We start from the raw sequence: 16,901 nt of genomic DNA on the forward strand, positions 1-16,901 counted from the left end.
TGAAAGCAAATGAATAATTTTTAACTGAAAAATATCTTTATTAACCTAATGGCATTTTAAGATACTGCAATACCAATTTATATCTACCAGCACGTATTTTTGGGAATAAATTTTACACTTAAAAAAAATCCATCTTTATCTCCTAAAAAAGCTCTTCTGTAAGTTGGAGATACAGATAAAGGTTTGCATCACTATAAAGTATATTGAGGGAACAACAAGAAAATTTTAGAGTATTTTTTAATATATGAGGGGTGTTATGTTTATGGAAATATTTACCCTTCATTTGAAGTTTGACATCTAACAAGATGATTCCAAGGAAGTGTGTGATTTGAAGGGATAACATACTTGAAGATGTGCCCACAAAGTCTCTGAAAAGACAATGACATTCATTTGTGGCTTTTCAGCAACTATGTAGCACTCATAGATTATCCACCAGACAGTGGCAGGGGAAACCCAGACTGTAAATCTTAAAATGTGAGAAAATTATCTTCAGAATGGGAGGGGAACATACTGCAAAACATTTTGATTGTCTCAAGTCTCCCACAGGAGAATGCAACAGTTGAGTTCACCATTTAAAAACTTCATTGAATTGTTTATACTTTCACATACATTATTGACATTCAATTTGCTTGACTGAAGAAAAAAAAAAAAAAGCCCTATCACCACAGCCTTGAAAGCTGTACCCATCTTAACAGTCTCATGTAATGCAAAAACAAAACAACAAGTGTGATTTGATTTGAACCAACACAATAAAAATATTCCATTAAACAATTATCTGTTGGATAATCAATCTGTCAAAAGCAGAAGACAGTATCAAAAGGGTAACCTAGAGGGAGCAAGATGATTCAACAAGAGGGGATGTTAGAAATGATTTCTACAGAGGTCAGAAATAGTATTTCTCATTTTCTTTCTGCCCTGATTGGCTACCAGCCTGTTGCAGATTGTGAAAATATTCATCTCTGTGTCCTTGAATTTCTCATTTCTGTCCCTTAAATTATACTGAGATCCTGTAAATGGCAAATAGAAACAGGGATATGCAATGACTGCCAAAAGGAAATTAACCAAGTGATGGAGAGCCTCCCAGGAGCATAGACTAGAGCAGAGGACAGTTTTAGGGCTCGGATACACTAGTACTTTCCCAGCAATTTTGGCTTTTCCCGATACTGTTCTCAACAGCAGAAGAACAGTGTATTTTCTTCAGACATTTTGGAAAAATAAACATTCCTTCAGGAATTCATACAAAGAGACTTTATCCTTCCTCTCTTTAAATGTTTGCCAATTTTGGCAGCCAGTGTCTAGCATGGAAAGTCTAGGAGAAAAAGTCTCTTGTCTGTCTTTAACATTACATTCCTAACACAAAGGAAAACACCTGGACAAATAATAGATATTCAGTAAATGTTTGTGAATGAATAACTTCTACTACTGGGCTACAATGGATCATTAAAGACAGAGATGTTTGTTTCCTTGTTTTTAGCAGGTATTTTTGTTCCCTAGCTGACCTAGGGGAAGGTCACATGCAAAAGCATCTGGACAGAATGCCTAACTTTTTACTGTATTCATCAAATTCTCATAGGAAATTTGAAAAAAACAACAACAACAATGATTTACCTCATAATATGAGAGAAAATTTAATAAAGTAATGGCAAATCTCTTACAGACTCTGTAATCAGAAATCTTTAAACTGTAATTTAAGTTTATAATAATAGTATCTCCAAAGATCAGGGACTCACCTACCCCAATTGTCTGTCAGATGGTGAGGAAGAGATTCCTCACCAAGTGGAAAGCTGGAGTAAGGTCTTTTCCCACTCAAAATATAATTGTTAAATCAGTCATTTGAAATTCTTAAGCATTCCTTTGACCTCTCTATTGCTTATAATTCTATCCATAAATTGCCATTTAGGCATTCTGTAACAGCCTTTGAATATGTATCTAAAAAGGATGCAACTCTGCAGAGAAATGTCCTTGATCTCCAATCCAGACGAAGATCTAAGACTATCTGAGACATGAGAAGTGAAATACAAAAATACCAAATAAAGGATTGGAAAGAAGCAGCAAAATGTATTACCCATAAATTCTAATGTATTCCTTTTTTTTTAATAAAAAGGGATTCTATCAAATTATAGCTTTAAGGTATGAATTTGCCTTCCTTATTAATAGATGAGTATTTTTATTTTATAATTAATTACCTGACTTCTTCTCCAGAGACTTAACAATGGGCCTATTATTAATAACTTACTTATGGAGTTCAGGGAGGTTATCATTATACTTTATTAGGATTTGCTCTTTATCATTTTTAGATATTAACATGTATAGAAAAAAATTCATCCAATAAAGTATACCAATAAAGTAGACCACAAGTATAATTTCTGGGGACAGATTAATAATCCCAGTATTATGTTACTAGCTCTTTCTGGTAAACCTGACCATAAATACAACCACTCAATATTCTGAAGGCTTTTGTTTATCATTCTTCTTTGGTAAATTTGTCAGCATTTAAAAAATGGACCTTCTGAAATCACTTATGTCCTTCAGATGTTTTCAGTTTTGTATTCGAGCATGATTCAGGGGTATTTTTTTTTCTAAATAAAAACAAGATGTAAATATACCATAAAAGACAAAATTCTGTGTGTCCACATCTCCCATTATGTAGATTGACCTTCCACAAAAGGGACAGTCCCACAAAGACATTTTCTGCGTGATAATCCTGCCCTTTGTCACCTCTGAAGAGTAAAGGCCCAAAGAGTTATGAGCAGAGATATTTTCAACCTGTGAGATTCTCACTTTCAGGAATTTGAACTGGGAAGATGCCCTTACTGTAGTAAGCACAGAAGTTAAAATGTCTTGAGGTAGAGAGAAGTCAAGAGGGCCCATGAGTGAGCTGAAGATATGAATAAGCCAGACTCATTAGTACACAGAAGCTATGAAACACATACACACACACACACACACACACACACACACACACAAGAGCATGTACACACAGATCTCTATACAGAAAAGATGCTGTGAAGGTAGCAGGAAGAAAAGAGAGAAGATACATGGAAAAGAAGACTGAGAAGTAACAGGGCCACATTAATAAATGATCATTAGACTCATGTAAAAGTCCATGAACTCTTACTGTGAAGTCTCTGGAACTTTCCACCATCAATACAGCACAACCTTACAGTTACAATATCTGCAAAGCCCACCCAGCTGTTCCCATTTTTTTCTGAGAAACTCAATTGTTCAGGCTTTCCTGGGGTCCTGTAAGACTTAAATGTACATCTAAGGATTCAGTTTTCCTATTTTCATGTATAACCTTGTAACAAATGTCTTATTGTTTATGGATCTGAGTGACTCAGACCTGTAAGGCTCAGCTGCCTTTTGGGAGTCATGCTGCCTTGGGGTGGTGAGCATTGCCCCTCACTCACCATGTGACTCAGATAAGTTGTTTAACTTCTCTGTACCTCAGTTTCCTCCTCTATATAAAAAAACCTGATATAAAGATTAAATTAGATAATACTAATAAGTGCTTAGAACATTTTTATTTGGCCTGATATATAATAAACAAGCAATAAATCCTAGCTACTTTCGTAATCATATTTGTGGTATCTAAAGAGTAACTCAAAAGAATGCCTTCTTTGTTTCCTCTTTAGTTCGAGAACGAACCGTGAGGCTGTTCAAAGGGACTGGTGATTATCCCTGGGGATTCCGAATTCAATTCTCCAAACCAATCGTGGTAACTGAAGTGGATGCTAGTAAGTTGTCTCACTATAGCAGCTTTAATTCAGATCAGAACAACTATCTCAGACCTCACACAATAAATAGCCTTTGATATCATAGTCCCATAAAGCACACACATGCAATAGAAGCAATTTCTAAGTCTCAGTCTATCAAAAACTCATGATTGAAAGTGCTCACATCATGATCAAATACTTTTTAAAAGACCATACTTTCCTGATGGAACATGCTCCTCTGGTAGACATATGGCATCCGTCTCCCCACAAAGAAGAGCCCTATCTGTACCTGTGGAAATAGGGTTTAGGCTCTGGAGACAAGGATCTTATGAGTAGTCATCCCGTATTTAATAGTTTCTAGGAGGAGTTCCATTCCCCCTACATTATTTCTGTTACAACTTCTCAGCTTTCCTTATTTCCTAACAAGCAAATTAGAAATTTGTAGATGCCTGATGAAAGTTAGATCCTTTGCTCCCTGATCTATGTAACATGAGAATAATCTGAGATCAATGCTTTGAAAAAATTAGAGCCAGAAGACTAAGATTGGCAGGAACAGAAGATGAAGATATCTACACCCAGCTTGTTGTATTAGGGGAGGCATAATAAAGTTATCACAGAGGGAGGTCCAGGGCCACTAGAGGGTTTCTGAATTACATTACAGTCCCCATCTGGTCTATGAATTCACCAAGGTCAGAAACTATTTTTTCCATCATTTTATTCTTATTACTTTGTGCAGAGTGTCTTAAAGGTAACAGAGTAGATGCTCCAAAAATGTTTATCGATTGACTCCAAGAACCTTAGGGATAAAGGCTGGGGCAGCATGGGGCAGAGAAGAAGGGAAGAGAACCATCCAGCAGGACTATAACCCTTCCTGCTTTGCCCTGGTGCCATAATCCTTTCTGTGATGCCATTATCACCCAAGGTCACGTTTTGTTTTCCTGTTCTTGTCAACATTCAGGTGTTCCTTCATTGTATACTCTCATTCCACTAGGAATGTGCTCTCCTATCTGCAAAGAAGTGGATGACTACTCAGCTCTGGTAAAGGCCAGAGGAGTGACATCTGAGGGATGAAATAGTTGCCTCTTAGCCCAGCATTCCACAGTCCTGGGCAACACCAGTGGGTAGGAAACAGTGTGCCCAGACAGCCATATATTTTTCATATGAACAAGATTTTCCAGTCAGTTCTCAAGAAATATTGAGTATCTATGTATAACGTGAGATAATTCCTAGTGAAAAAACAAGGAAGTTTTATAGTTTTAAACCCTTCCCAAAGAAATTTCTTTGTATGAGTTACCACTTATGCCAGGTGATCAATGGCATAGATTTTGTACAATGCAGAGGATTAGTATCCTTTAAGCAAGAAGGGACCAACTTAGTAGTAAGCAACTTGGATATCTATTACACATTCACTGATGTTTTTAAAGAAGTAAATTTACTTGCTTATTTACAATATCAAGGTAGAAACAAAATTTACTTTAAATATAAAAGCCATCATATTCATTGGATTCCTATTATGAGCAGGATATTTTATATATGTCCTCCCATTAAATCTATGCAACAGAAGTTGAAACTTGATATGATCACTTGCATTTAGCACATGAATATATTAAGGCTCAAACTGGTTAAGCAACTTGCCTAAAGGTACACGTCTGTATCATGACAACTCCAGGATTCAGATCTCAGAATTTCTACCCCTGGAAACAAAGTTCTTCCCCTATGACAGATATCTGTTCAGACCCTCTGTTGCAACTAATAAAGAAATCTGACTGCAAATGGTTTAAGCAATGAAGGGGTTGATTGACTCACAAAAGTTGAAAGTTCTGAGATAGCATGGGTATTTGATTTGTTTCCGTAGCTCAATTTCATCAAAGGTATGAATTCTTTGACCCCAATTTCCTTGGTGTTACAAGCTTCCCATTTGGATTCAAAATGATCTCAGCGGTTCTAACTTTTTCATGGCACATCAGAGTCATAAAGATAGAGGGGATAGGCATCAACCCTAAATGTCCTCAGTTTTCTGTGTTCGCTAGGGAATGCTATGAGGTGTTTCACTTAAGCCAAAGGCAAGGCAATTGGCTTTGCCTGACTGAGTTGCTAGGAAACCAGGGCCCACCCTGGACTTGAGAGTGGAATAATGCTTCCTTACCTACCCCAAGCCACCGATAATGGAGAAGATGTTAGAGGACCTCAATGAAGTCTACAACCACTAGGCCTCAAGTCCTACTGACACAGTGACAGTCTGCCCCCAGTGAGTGATAAACAAGTCACAGAAACCAAGGAAACCTTAACTACTGCACACAAAGCTGATGTTTTGTCTCTTCTTGATGTATTATTTCTTTCTAATCACATTCTTTAAAAACCCTGTTATTCTTATCAAAGAATATTTCATGACTTGATTTGACCTACTTCATTCCCAACTGTTGAAAAAGGTATTCAATACCTTAAAAATCACATCAACTCTTCTTAGCGACACTGACATTATCTCCAACACCTGTTTATCGCTGAGTAGGATTCATTCAGTGTATTACATAAAATAACTTTTTCTCAATATTCTCCACTAAGCTTACCTTATAGACCCATTCTTCGCTGCTCTGGGTGAGTTCTGGGATTGATCTTAATTTTTTATAGTCTTAGACAATAAAAGCACTGTTGTTTTGTCATTCTAAGTCCATATAATAATCATAGAACTACAGGTTAGTCTAGTAATCAAAATTCTTGCATTTTTTACCAATTTAGAATAAATTGCCTGAGCCTGCCTCAGGCTTACAAGCATAGATGATCTTCTTCACTATTTCTCATCTCTGTTTTCTATTCATCAGAAATATCACCTTTACACTTCCAAATGTACTCAAATCTTTTACCTATTCCTCCTGTCCTTTTCCACCTTAAGGTCAATTTTTCCACCTTTTCATGGCTTTCAAAAACATTAGCAAATTGGGAGTTGATGCAAATTTCTTTAAGGTAATAAAAGGAGTTCCTTTTTCTCAGATCCTATAATCTGAGAAATAGACACCAGTACCAAAATACAGGTGCAAAAGACTGGAGGAAATCACTATGATAGACAAAAGAAAGAGAGCATAAGTAAGCAGAAAAGCCTTCTTAAGGCTCCACAATGGTGGTCTGGCACCTGAGAGAGGACACGGAGAAGGAATCAGGATTACGTAGTTAGATCCTCCAATGGCAGTGCAGCTCTGAGAAATTCTGAGGCAGGCTGATAAGAAGACCCAGAGCAAAGAGTGTTCATTGGAGAAGTCAGGAGGTGGCCAGAAGCAGCCTGGCTCTAGTACCCACTCCAAATTCAGTCACTGGCTGTAATCAGGGACTTTCTGGTGAGAATGTAACCTCCGTGTGAGGTGAGGATATCAGAAAGTGTGGCAAGTGAAGGGTTTCAATTACAATCCTCACCGCAGATTCTCTTAAAGGTATGTATATGTGGGCAGTGTAGACCTAAGACCTCCATACAGGGTAGGGTGTAAAAAGCCCATAGAAAGAAAAAAAGGCAAATCAATAGGAATAATTCTAATAAAGGTATAATGAATACTATTTTCAAAAATAATATAGAAAGAAATTAAAGAACACCTAAATTAGTGGCAGGAAAAACATATGTATCATTTGTAAGTCTTGATATTTAAAGAGGTCAATTCTTCCTTAAATTGATCTAGAGACGGAATCCGAAGTAAATTCTAGTAGAGTACCTGCTTTTGTTTTATTGGTAAAAATTTTTTCAATGAGATTCTAAAATATTTATAGAAAAGCAAAGGGCCAAGTTATTAGCTGAACATTCTTTCATTCAGGGAAAAGCCTTTTTATTCTGTAATTAGATATTAAAATGCAAATGCATGGATATATTTTTACTTTTCTACTTTGATGTGAATGAATTTCCATTGGAGTTTACTTATTTTTCAATTAAAGTTCAATCAGTTAATCAAATATATAAATTATTATTTAGCAAATAATTCCCTAATGATTGGGGAGAGAAGGGGTTTTACCCAAATGTTGGTGGAATTTGGGGACAGAAGGGTAGACCCCAAACAAGTGGGGAAAGAGCAGACGAGAATGGAGTCAATAGAACCCAGGTGGCCAAAGATAAAAACTGCAAATGTTGCCAGGTCAACCTCGCTTGGCCCCTTAGAGCCCTTCAAAGTGACAAGAACAAAAAACGATTGTGGGCTTAATAATTTCTGTACAGACACAAAGACAGGCAACTTTTTACCATCAAGTGGCTTCTGAGTTTTTACTATATATTTTTAATTTTTTTTTCAACGTTTTTTATTTATTTTTGGGACAGAGAGAGACAGAGCATGAACGGGGGAGGGGCAGAGACAGAGGGAGACACAGAATCGGAAACAGGCTCCAGGCTCCGAGCCATCAGCCCAGAGCCTGACGTGGGTCTCGAACTCACGGACCGCGAGATCGTGACCTGGCTGAAGTCGGACGCTTAACCGACTGCACCACCCAGGCGCCCCATGAGTTTTTACTATATTTTTAAAAGACATCTGGCTTAGAGGAAATAAATGTTTATTCATAGGGAATGTATTCAAGAATGTTTCACATTTTCCCTCTCTCCTTCTTTCTCTCCATCTTCTCTTTCCCCTTCCCTCATCTCCTCTTTCTACCTCTGACTTCACAAGGTTAGTGTTACAGAAGTAAAATTCATAAGGAAAATAAAAATGACTACCCTTTAAAAATCAAACAGGTCCAACTTGGTAAGTTTAGTTAGATTTTTGCCAAATACCCAAAACTCTTCATGCCTGTGTTTCTAGATAAAATAACTAAATGCAGTTTAACAAAATGTTATGATTTCTTTACTTACTGATACCTTTGTAACTGTTAAAGTGATACATAGTTAAGTGTATCTCATCCATTCAAATGTGAAACAAATCAAAATGTTTGCATTGCGTGTGACTTTGTATTTAGGAGGTCCTGAGGTTTTATAATAGGAAAAGCTGAAGGATCTCTACTGTAGCAGAAATGGTACAATACATAGTTAACCTAGGATTTTATTCAACATCACAAAGTGCTGCCCTGGCAGGGATTCATGTAGCTGCTGAGTCTACTTCCCTTTTTTTAAAATCTATTCCTCAATGCTGAAGAGCAACCTCTGAAATCCATTGTCTAGTCAAATCTGCTAAATGAGGGGTTGAAGGACTTTAAAATTACACGTATTTTCAGCACTTCTGAAAATCTCATTCACACCACAAAACATTGTTCTGGGTGCACTAGAGAGGCTTAATTACACACTGAAGATAAAAAGATAAAGCAGGGAGACCTGTAGGTGGGATGGAAATGATTATCCATAACTATACAGAGAGGGAGTTTGCTGGTAGCTTATATAACTAATTGCCAACACCCGGCTGGCATTTGCATGAACATTTTCTATGAAAGCTTAAATGCTTATGAGATCTGTTGGCATAAACAAAAGAAACAGATGTTCCAACTTTGATACCAAGAAAACTTGAAAAGAAAACTATACATTTAGGGATGGGAAAACCATAGAGGAAATTATGGATAGGCCCATCTTTCTGGAAGTTCTAGAATTTAAAATGCTACTGTTATAGTGCAATTTTTTTAAATTAAAGGACAAGCCCCCTTTTAATTATAAGTTTTTCAGATTCTGCATTATATGTAAATATGCATCTAAGGATGGAGTAGCTCAGCATTTAACTCTTTCCCACAAACACAAAACCATGCAGTCAAGTATATGGTTAAGGAAAAATACGTAGAAAATCATGGTCTTGCTTTCCTACCACCTCAATCCTTCCTGTACAAGGTAGGATATATATACTTCCATCTGCTCCAAAGAACAGCCTGAGGTAGAGTTACCTACTTTGACATATCTTCCTCCTCCAAGAAGTCCCACAGCCTCAACCTCTCACCATATTAATAATGGGAAAATTTGCAGGCTGCACTGCAAAATACAGGATCATAGTTAATGCAATGTGTAACTGAAGGTCAAAGCATTCAAATGAGCCGTCAGTAGAATAACACTGCAGAAATAATTTTCTACCAACAAGGATCATTTTTATTCCCAAAACTAAATAATACAAAGATAAATAACACAAGGTACAAAGGATTTCAGTAGAGATTCTCTAAAGAGGATAGTCAATAAGCACACTCACAAAAAAATGTTCAGTATCAGTAGTCATCAGTGAAATGAAAAGGAAAACCATAGTGAAATACCACTCCATACCTACTAGGATGGCTATAGTAAAAAGTCAAAAATACCAAGTATTGGCAAAAATGTGGAGAGATCCATAGCACTCATACAATGCTGATGGGAATGTAAAATGATATAGATACTTTGGAAAACAGTCTGTCCATTCCTCAAAAGGTTAAACACAGAGTTACCATTTGACCCAGCAATTCCACTCCTAGGTATATATGTGAGACAAATGAAAACATGTGTCCACAAAAAAAAAAAAAAAAAAAAAAAAAAAAAAAAAAACTCGTGCACAAATTTTCATGGCAGCATTATTTATCCAGAAAGTGAAAACACAAATTCCCATCCACTGATGAATGGGTAAACAAAAGGTACTGTACCCTTACAATAAAATGTTTATTCATTGATTCAAAGAAATATAGTACATGGTACATGGATGGATCTTGAAAATAAGTGATTGCCATGTGAATGATGCCAAACACAAAAGAATATTGTATACTTTCATTTATATGAAATGTCCACAACAGGCAAGACTATAGAGACACAAAATCGATTAATGGTTGCCTGGAGCTGAGAGGTTGGGGGAAACAAAGTAACAGCTATGGTAATGGGAGTTTCTGAGGTAATAAATGATCTAAAATTAGATTGTGGTGATGGGTGCACAACTCCATGAATACACTAAAAACCATTTAATTTTACACTTTAAATGGGTGAAATATAAGGTCTGTGAATTATAACTTAGTAAAGTTGTCAGAAAATGAATCGTTGGGATGCCCAGGTGGCTCAGTCAGTTAAGCGTCCGACTTCAGCTCAGGTCATGATCTCATGGGGTTTGTGGGTTAGAGCCCCTCATCGGGCTCTGTGCTGACAGCTCAGAGCCTGGAACCTGCTTAGGATTCTGTGTCTCCCTCTCTCTCTACCCCTCCCCCGCTTGCACTCTCTGTGTTTCTATCAAAAATAAATATTATAAAACCGATTAAAAACATGATTTGTTTCCACACTGATGGACAATTTAAATTAAAAAAAAAAATTGTTTACTTGGGATAGAAGACTTGTTACCAAACACACCTGTGATTATCTATCAGTTAGCATGCACTGATCAGCACCAACAGCTCAAACATGTATCTTCCACTTCTATCACATTCCTTAAAATTCTCTAATTATCACTTAACATTCCCATAGTCAGATTCAATCACTTTTCCTCTATCCTTGTTCTTGGCTTCTCAGACAGCCTAGAATTTACAGTGCTATCATGGCGGTTATTTCTGTGCTGTCACTATGAATGACCATTCTCTCCATCTTGAAATTCTTCTCCTGCTCCTACTTACCTTACACTCTTGCTTCCATGCTCCTAGGATCCACCTGCACCTTCTTTGTATTCCTCTCTGGCTCTTCTTTATTCTTCAAGATTTTATCCTCAATGTTCTTTATTCTTCTCCTTACATGTGTCCCTTTGGTTATAAATTCTAAATCAATTTCTCAGGCCTTTCTCATATCCTAGGTATCAAAGATATTTTCCTACCAGCTCAATGAACATTTTCAATTTTTTCTTCCATGACTATCTCAGTACATCTAAAAGCAAACACATACATTCAGCCAACTTTTTTAAAGCCCCTGCCATGTGCCAGAGATTATTAGGTATGGAAAGTACCTAATTAATTTTAATTTTTAAATGTTTATTTATTTTTGAGAGAGAGAGAGAGAGACAGCATGAGCAGGGGAGGGGCAGAGAGATAGAGAGATAGAGAGAGAGAGAGAGAGATAGACAGACAGACACAGAATCTGAAGCAGGCTCCAGGATCTGAGCTGTCACCACAGAGCCTGACTGGGGCTGGAACCCATCAACTGTGAGATCATGACCCGAGCCAAAGATTGACACCCAACTGACTCAGCCACCCAGGCACCCCAGGAGGTACCTATCTGAATATGAATATATATATTCATATATATATATATATATATATATATGTGAATATATATATATATACGTATATATATATGTGTGAATATATATATATACGTATATATATATATGTGAATATATATATATACGTATATATATATATATATGAACAAAGAAACAAACAAACAATTTCACTTGTCTCTGAGGTGCTTATACTCCATTAGGGGTAGAAAGGCAGATATGCAAATAAGTGCAATAAAGAGTTTTAGGTCCCACAACAGCATGTTACACCTTCCATTCATTTCCAGTTCCTGTGTCCAGAGTCATATTGCAGACCTGTATCAATTCTGATAATGTCCTTGCTGATATGCTTATCTTCATCCTTTCCCATTCTAAATCAATCTTCTAAAAACCACTGCATACATATTTTCTGCGCACAAACTTTTGATGGATCTCTATTGTTGAAATATCAAGTACAAATTGATCTTCACATCCAAGACCCTTTACAAACTGGCCATCTTTCCAATCTTCCACACTCACCCTACCCGCCCACACTTCTGCTCTAGTTGCTCCGAGTCGTTAACTTCTTGGCATGTCATAAAACCTTCTCATGCACCTTTGCTCAGAAAACTTTGCCTTCATGGAGTGCCAACTGTTTGAGCTTATGCTAGTTTTAGCAACAAAAAAATATTAACGGCTTAAGATAATAAAGGCTCATTAGTCACTCACTAATGTGGACTAATGTCCAATGTGGATGTTCTTGGTTGGAGGGCAACTTTGTCCCCTGTAATGTTTTCATATACAAGCTTATTTGTTCTTGATTGTAGCCTAACCTAGGGCACTGAGGCATCTGCATCTCGCAGGAAGATAGGAAAAGAATATGAAAGGTGGTCCATGGGACGTTTTTATGAGCCAGGCTCCTAAGTGGCACCCACCACTTCTATTCACATTTTAGTGGCTAAAATCCCATAATTTTCCCCACCCAGCTACAAGAGATCCTGAGAAAAGTTGTCCAACTGTGATCCCAGATAGAAGAGGAATTAGGTTTGTGAATACCCAGCAGCCTTTGCCACCATGTTCTCTTCATTATTCCCCCTTAAGGAGAACCTATTTATTCATTAAGGTCAAGACAAAATTCCACTTCCTTTGGAAAGCATCTCTTAACCAGTCTGATGGAAGTGAGAATTCCCTTTTCTGAAATTTCCCAATACCTATTATCTTTGTTACTTATTTTACACTTGCCACTTACTGTATTGCAAAGTTACTTTTCTTTTTGATTATACATGTCTTAACTTCTGCAATGTAATTCTAACTTTCTCAAAGATACAATTTTTAGGTCATCCACTCATTCATTCACTATGTATTTATCAGAAGATATATAGGTATATAGGAGACATCATATATGGTTACCACAGGGAGTACAAAAATTGGCAAGAAGATATTTCTGAACATATAGTGTCCTTTTGGAATTCAGTTCAGAAGGCGTTGCCATAAACAAGTCCTTTGAGTCCTTTAAGACTATGGAGGAAATTTAATTCAAATGGTCAACCATACCATGAGACTTTATTATAAGGATGATGTTATGTAAATTAAGGATATATCAATTATTACTTTTGACTTAACTTTCCTACATTGATTGACTATTGCTTATCCAAGCACAGAATACCTCCCCCCACTATCATAAATAGACTTAGACAAGCTATAGTCATTGCTCAAAATATTCAAAGTCATGTTACCTCACCAATTGAGTCATGCTTTAAGATTAAAAGTCTTCAAGGAGGTTTATGACAGCCTAATATTGCTGCATGATGCTCTGCAAGTCTATGAGCTTGCACCCAGCACTCAGATCAAAGAGAAGGGAAGGGAAAATGTTGCTTTGGCTACTGTCAGAGAAATTGCTACCTATGTTTTCTTCTAGGATTTTTATGATTTCAGGTCTCACATTTAGGTCCTTATTCCATTTTGATTTGATTTTTGTGTGTAGTCTAAGAAAGTGGTGCAGTTTTACTCTTTTGCACATAGCTGTCCAGTTGGTGTCCAGCTGTCCAGTTCCCTACACCAGTTGGTGAAGAGACTTTTTCCCATTGCATATTCTTTCCTCCTCTATTGAAATCAATTGCACATATAATTGTGGGTTTCTAATTTCTGGGTCTTCTGTTCTTTTGATTTATGTGTCTACCTCTGTGCCAGTACCACACTATTTTGATAAGTATAGTTTTGTAATATAATTTGAAGTCTGGAATTATGATACCTCCAGCTTTTCTTTTCCTTTTTAAGATTGCTTTGGCTATTTGTCGTCCTATTTGGTTCCATACAGTTTAGGATTGTTTGTTCTAACTCTGTGAAGAAATGCTGTTGGTATTTTGATATGGGTTTCATTAAATATATAGATTCCTTTGGGTAGTATAGACATTTCAACAATATTTGTTCTTCCAATGCATGAACATGGAATGCCTTTCCATTACTTTGTGTCCTCTTCAGTATCTTTAATCAGTTTTTTTATAGTTTTCAGAATATGGATCTTTTACCCTTTGGTTAGGTTTATTCCTAGGTATTTTACTATTTTTGGTGCAATTGTAAATGGGATTGCTTTCTTAATTTCACTTTCTGCTGCATCATTATTAGTGTATAGAAATGCAACAGGTTTCTGTACAATGATTTTGTATCCCACTACTTTACTAAATTCATTTACCAGTTCTAGCAGTTTTTTGGTGGAGTCTTTGGGATTTTCTATATGAAGTATTATGTCATCTACAAATAGTGAAAGTTTTACTTCTTATGAATTTGGATGCCTTTTATTCCTTTTTCTTGTGGCAAAATGATACAATGGGAAAAAGATAATCTCGTCAACAAATGGTGTTGGAAAACTAGACAGCTACATGCAGAAGAGTAAAACTGGACCACTTTCTCACACCATACACAAAAATAAACTCAAAATGGATTAAGGACCTAAATGTGAGACCTGAAACCAAAAAAATCCTAGAAGCAAGCATAGTCAGTAATTTCTCTAACATCAGCCAGAGCAACATTTTCTAGATATCTCTCCTGCGGCAAGGGAAATAAAAGCAAAAATAAACTATTTTCTGCACAGCAAAGGTAACAATCAACAAAGCTAAAAGTTAACCTACTTATGGAAGAAGATATTTGCAAATGACATATCCGATAAAAGGTTAGTATCTAAAATCTATAGAGAACGGATTCAACTCAACACCAAAAAAACAAATAATCTAGTTAAAAATAGGCAGAAGACATGAACAGACATTTCTCCAAACAAGATATACAAATGGCCAGACACATGAAAAGATGTTCAACATAATTCATCATCAGAGAAATGCAAATCAAAACCATGATGAGATACCACCTCACACCTGTCAGAATGGCTAACGTCAAAAACGCAAGAAACAACAAGTGTTGGCAAAGATGTGGAGAAAAAAGAACCTTCTTGTACTGTTGGTGGGAATGCAAACTGGTGCAGCCACTGTGGAAAACAGTATGCAGGTCCTTCAAAAAAGTTAAAAATAGAATACCCTATTATCCAGCAATTGCACTATTGGGTATTTACCCCCAAAATACAAAAACTCTAATTCAAAGAGATAGAAGCACCCCTATGTTTACTGCAGTATTATTTACAATAGCCAAGATATGGAAGCAGCCCAAGTGTCCATTAACATATGAATGGAGAAAGAAGAGTAATATTCAACCGCAAAAAAAGAATGAAATCTTGACATTTGCAACAACATGAATGCAGCTGGGGACTATAATGTTAAATGGAATAAGGTAGCCAAAGAGAGACAAATACAGTATGATTTAATTCATGTGTGGAATTAAGAGGCAAAAACAAATGAGCAAAGGAAAGAGAAAAACTAAGAAACAGATGTTTAACTACAAAGAACTGATGGTTACCAGCAGGGAGGTGAGTGGGGAAATAGGAGAATAGGTGATGAGGATTAAGGAGGCCACTTGTGATGAACACCGGGGGATGTATGGAAGTGTTTGCTCATTTTAATTGGTACACCTGAAACTAATATAACACTGTATATTAGCAATATTGGTATTAAAATACCAACTTTAAATATTGAATGTTTAGTATGTCGCATATTCAATATATTGAAATATATAGAATCTTAAATATTAAAAATATTAAGACAAACTTAAATTGTAAATAAGAGTCATTAAAAACTATTTTAAAAAAGAGGAAATGGGCTTCATCTGATGTAAAAAAGAAAAAAGTTCAAACTGCTACACAAAGAATCTTGGTCCAATATATGGGAGACCTTATTAAAAATGAATTAACCTTGAAATGGCTTATTATGCCCCTTTTTGTTTTTACCCCTAGAGAATATTAGGTATATAACAGTAAATACAGATGCTAAAAAACCAGGAGATAAAATAAATAGCCTCCAGAGAGGTCCTCCCCACCTCCAAAGCCTAAATCCTAAGGCTTAGACTATTTTTGGCTTCCTTTCTGAGAAAGCTCAGAAAGGAGCCTCTACAAAGTAAAAGCAGCTCTTTTTTTTTTTTTTCTGACCACTCCAAGATCTGTTTTTGCCACAACTTCATAAGTATTTCAATTACTTGTTCCTTCAACAATCCTGCAGAGAAACACTGCCCCCACCCCCCTTTTTATGGATGAAGATATTGAGGTTAAGTGATTTTCTCAGGGTTACAAAGAGACCTAGCAGCAATGAAGGAATGAGAACTAGCAGTTCAACCTTCTGGTGGATGAATAGATTGAGTCTCTGAGCAGCCTTGCTATTATATTGCAAAGAGGCCATGCGGACGCCTGGCTGAATGCGCAAAGAAACCGCGTCCAGGAAATGAAAGGGAGGCTGGGAGGATAGCATTTTCCTTCTTATTAATGACATAGGCAATTGTCTAAAGTTGGAAAGAAAGGCCTTTTAGAGACAGGCTTTTAAAAAGAGGACAAACAGCAGGGCACTCAATTTGGGACCCCTCCTCCATGAGACCCTTGTTGTCTGTCTACTTGCAGACAGCGCCGCTGAGGAAGCCGGGCTCCAGATTGGAGATGTGGTGCTGGCTGTCAACGGCACGGAGGTCACCAGTGTGGAGCATGCAGAAGCCGTGCACCTGGCAAGGAAAGGTAGGTGGGCCAGCTACAGAG

The 16,901-nt window shown here is 36.8% G+C and overlaps 1 protein-coding gene across 4 annotated transcripts in view; it reads left to right on the top strand.

Annotated features, from left to right (window-relative positions):
• The window catches only part of LOC131509616 (uncharacterized), a 127,493-nt gene that overhangs the window by 38,233 nt on the left and 72,359 nt on the right, over nucleotides 1–16,901 (top strand). For all 4 annotated transcript variants that reach the window (XM_058725512.1, XM_058725522.1, XM_058725530.1 and 1 more), the window contains exons 6-7: nucleotides 3,636–3,737; nucleotides 16,770–16,880. In XM_058725512.1, coding sequence (XP_058581495.1) covers nucleotides 3,636–3,737; nucleotides 16,770–16,880 — 213 coding nt within the window. The remainder of the gene's footprint in view (nucleotides 1–3,635; nucleotides 3,738–16,769; nucleotides 16,881–16,901) is intronic.

Source organism: Neofelis nebulosa, chromosome 1, assembly GCF_028018385.1.
Source record: "Neofelis nebulosa isolate mNeoNeb1 chromosome 1, mNeoNeb1.pri, whole genome shotgun sequence".
NCBI lineage: Eukaryota > Metazoa > Chordata > Mammalia > Carnivora > Felidae > Neofelis > Neofelis nebulosa.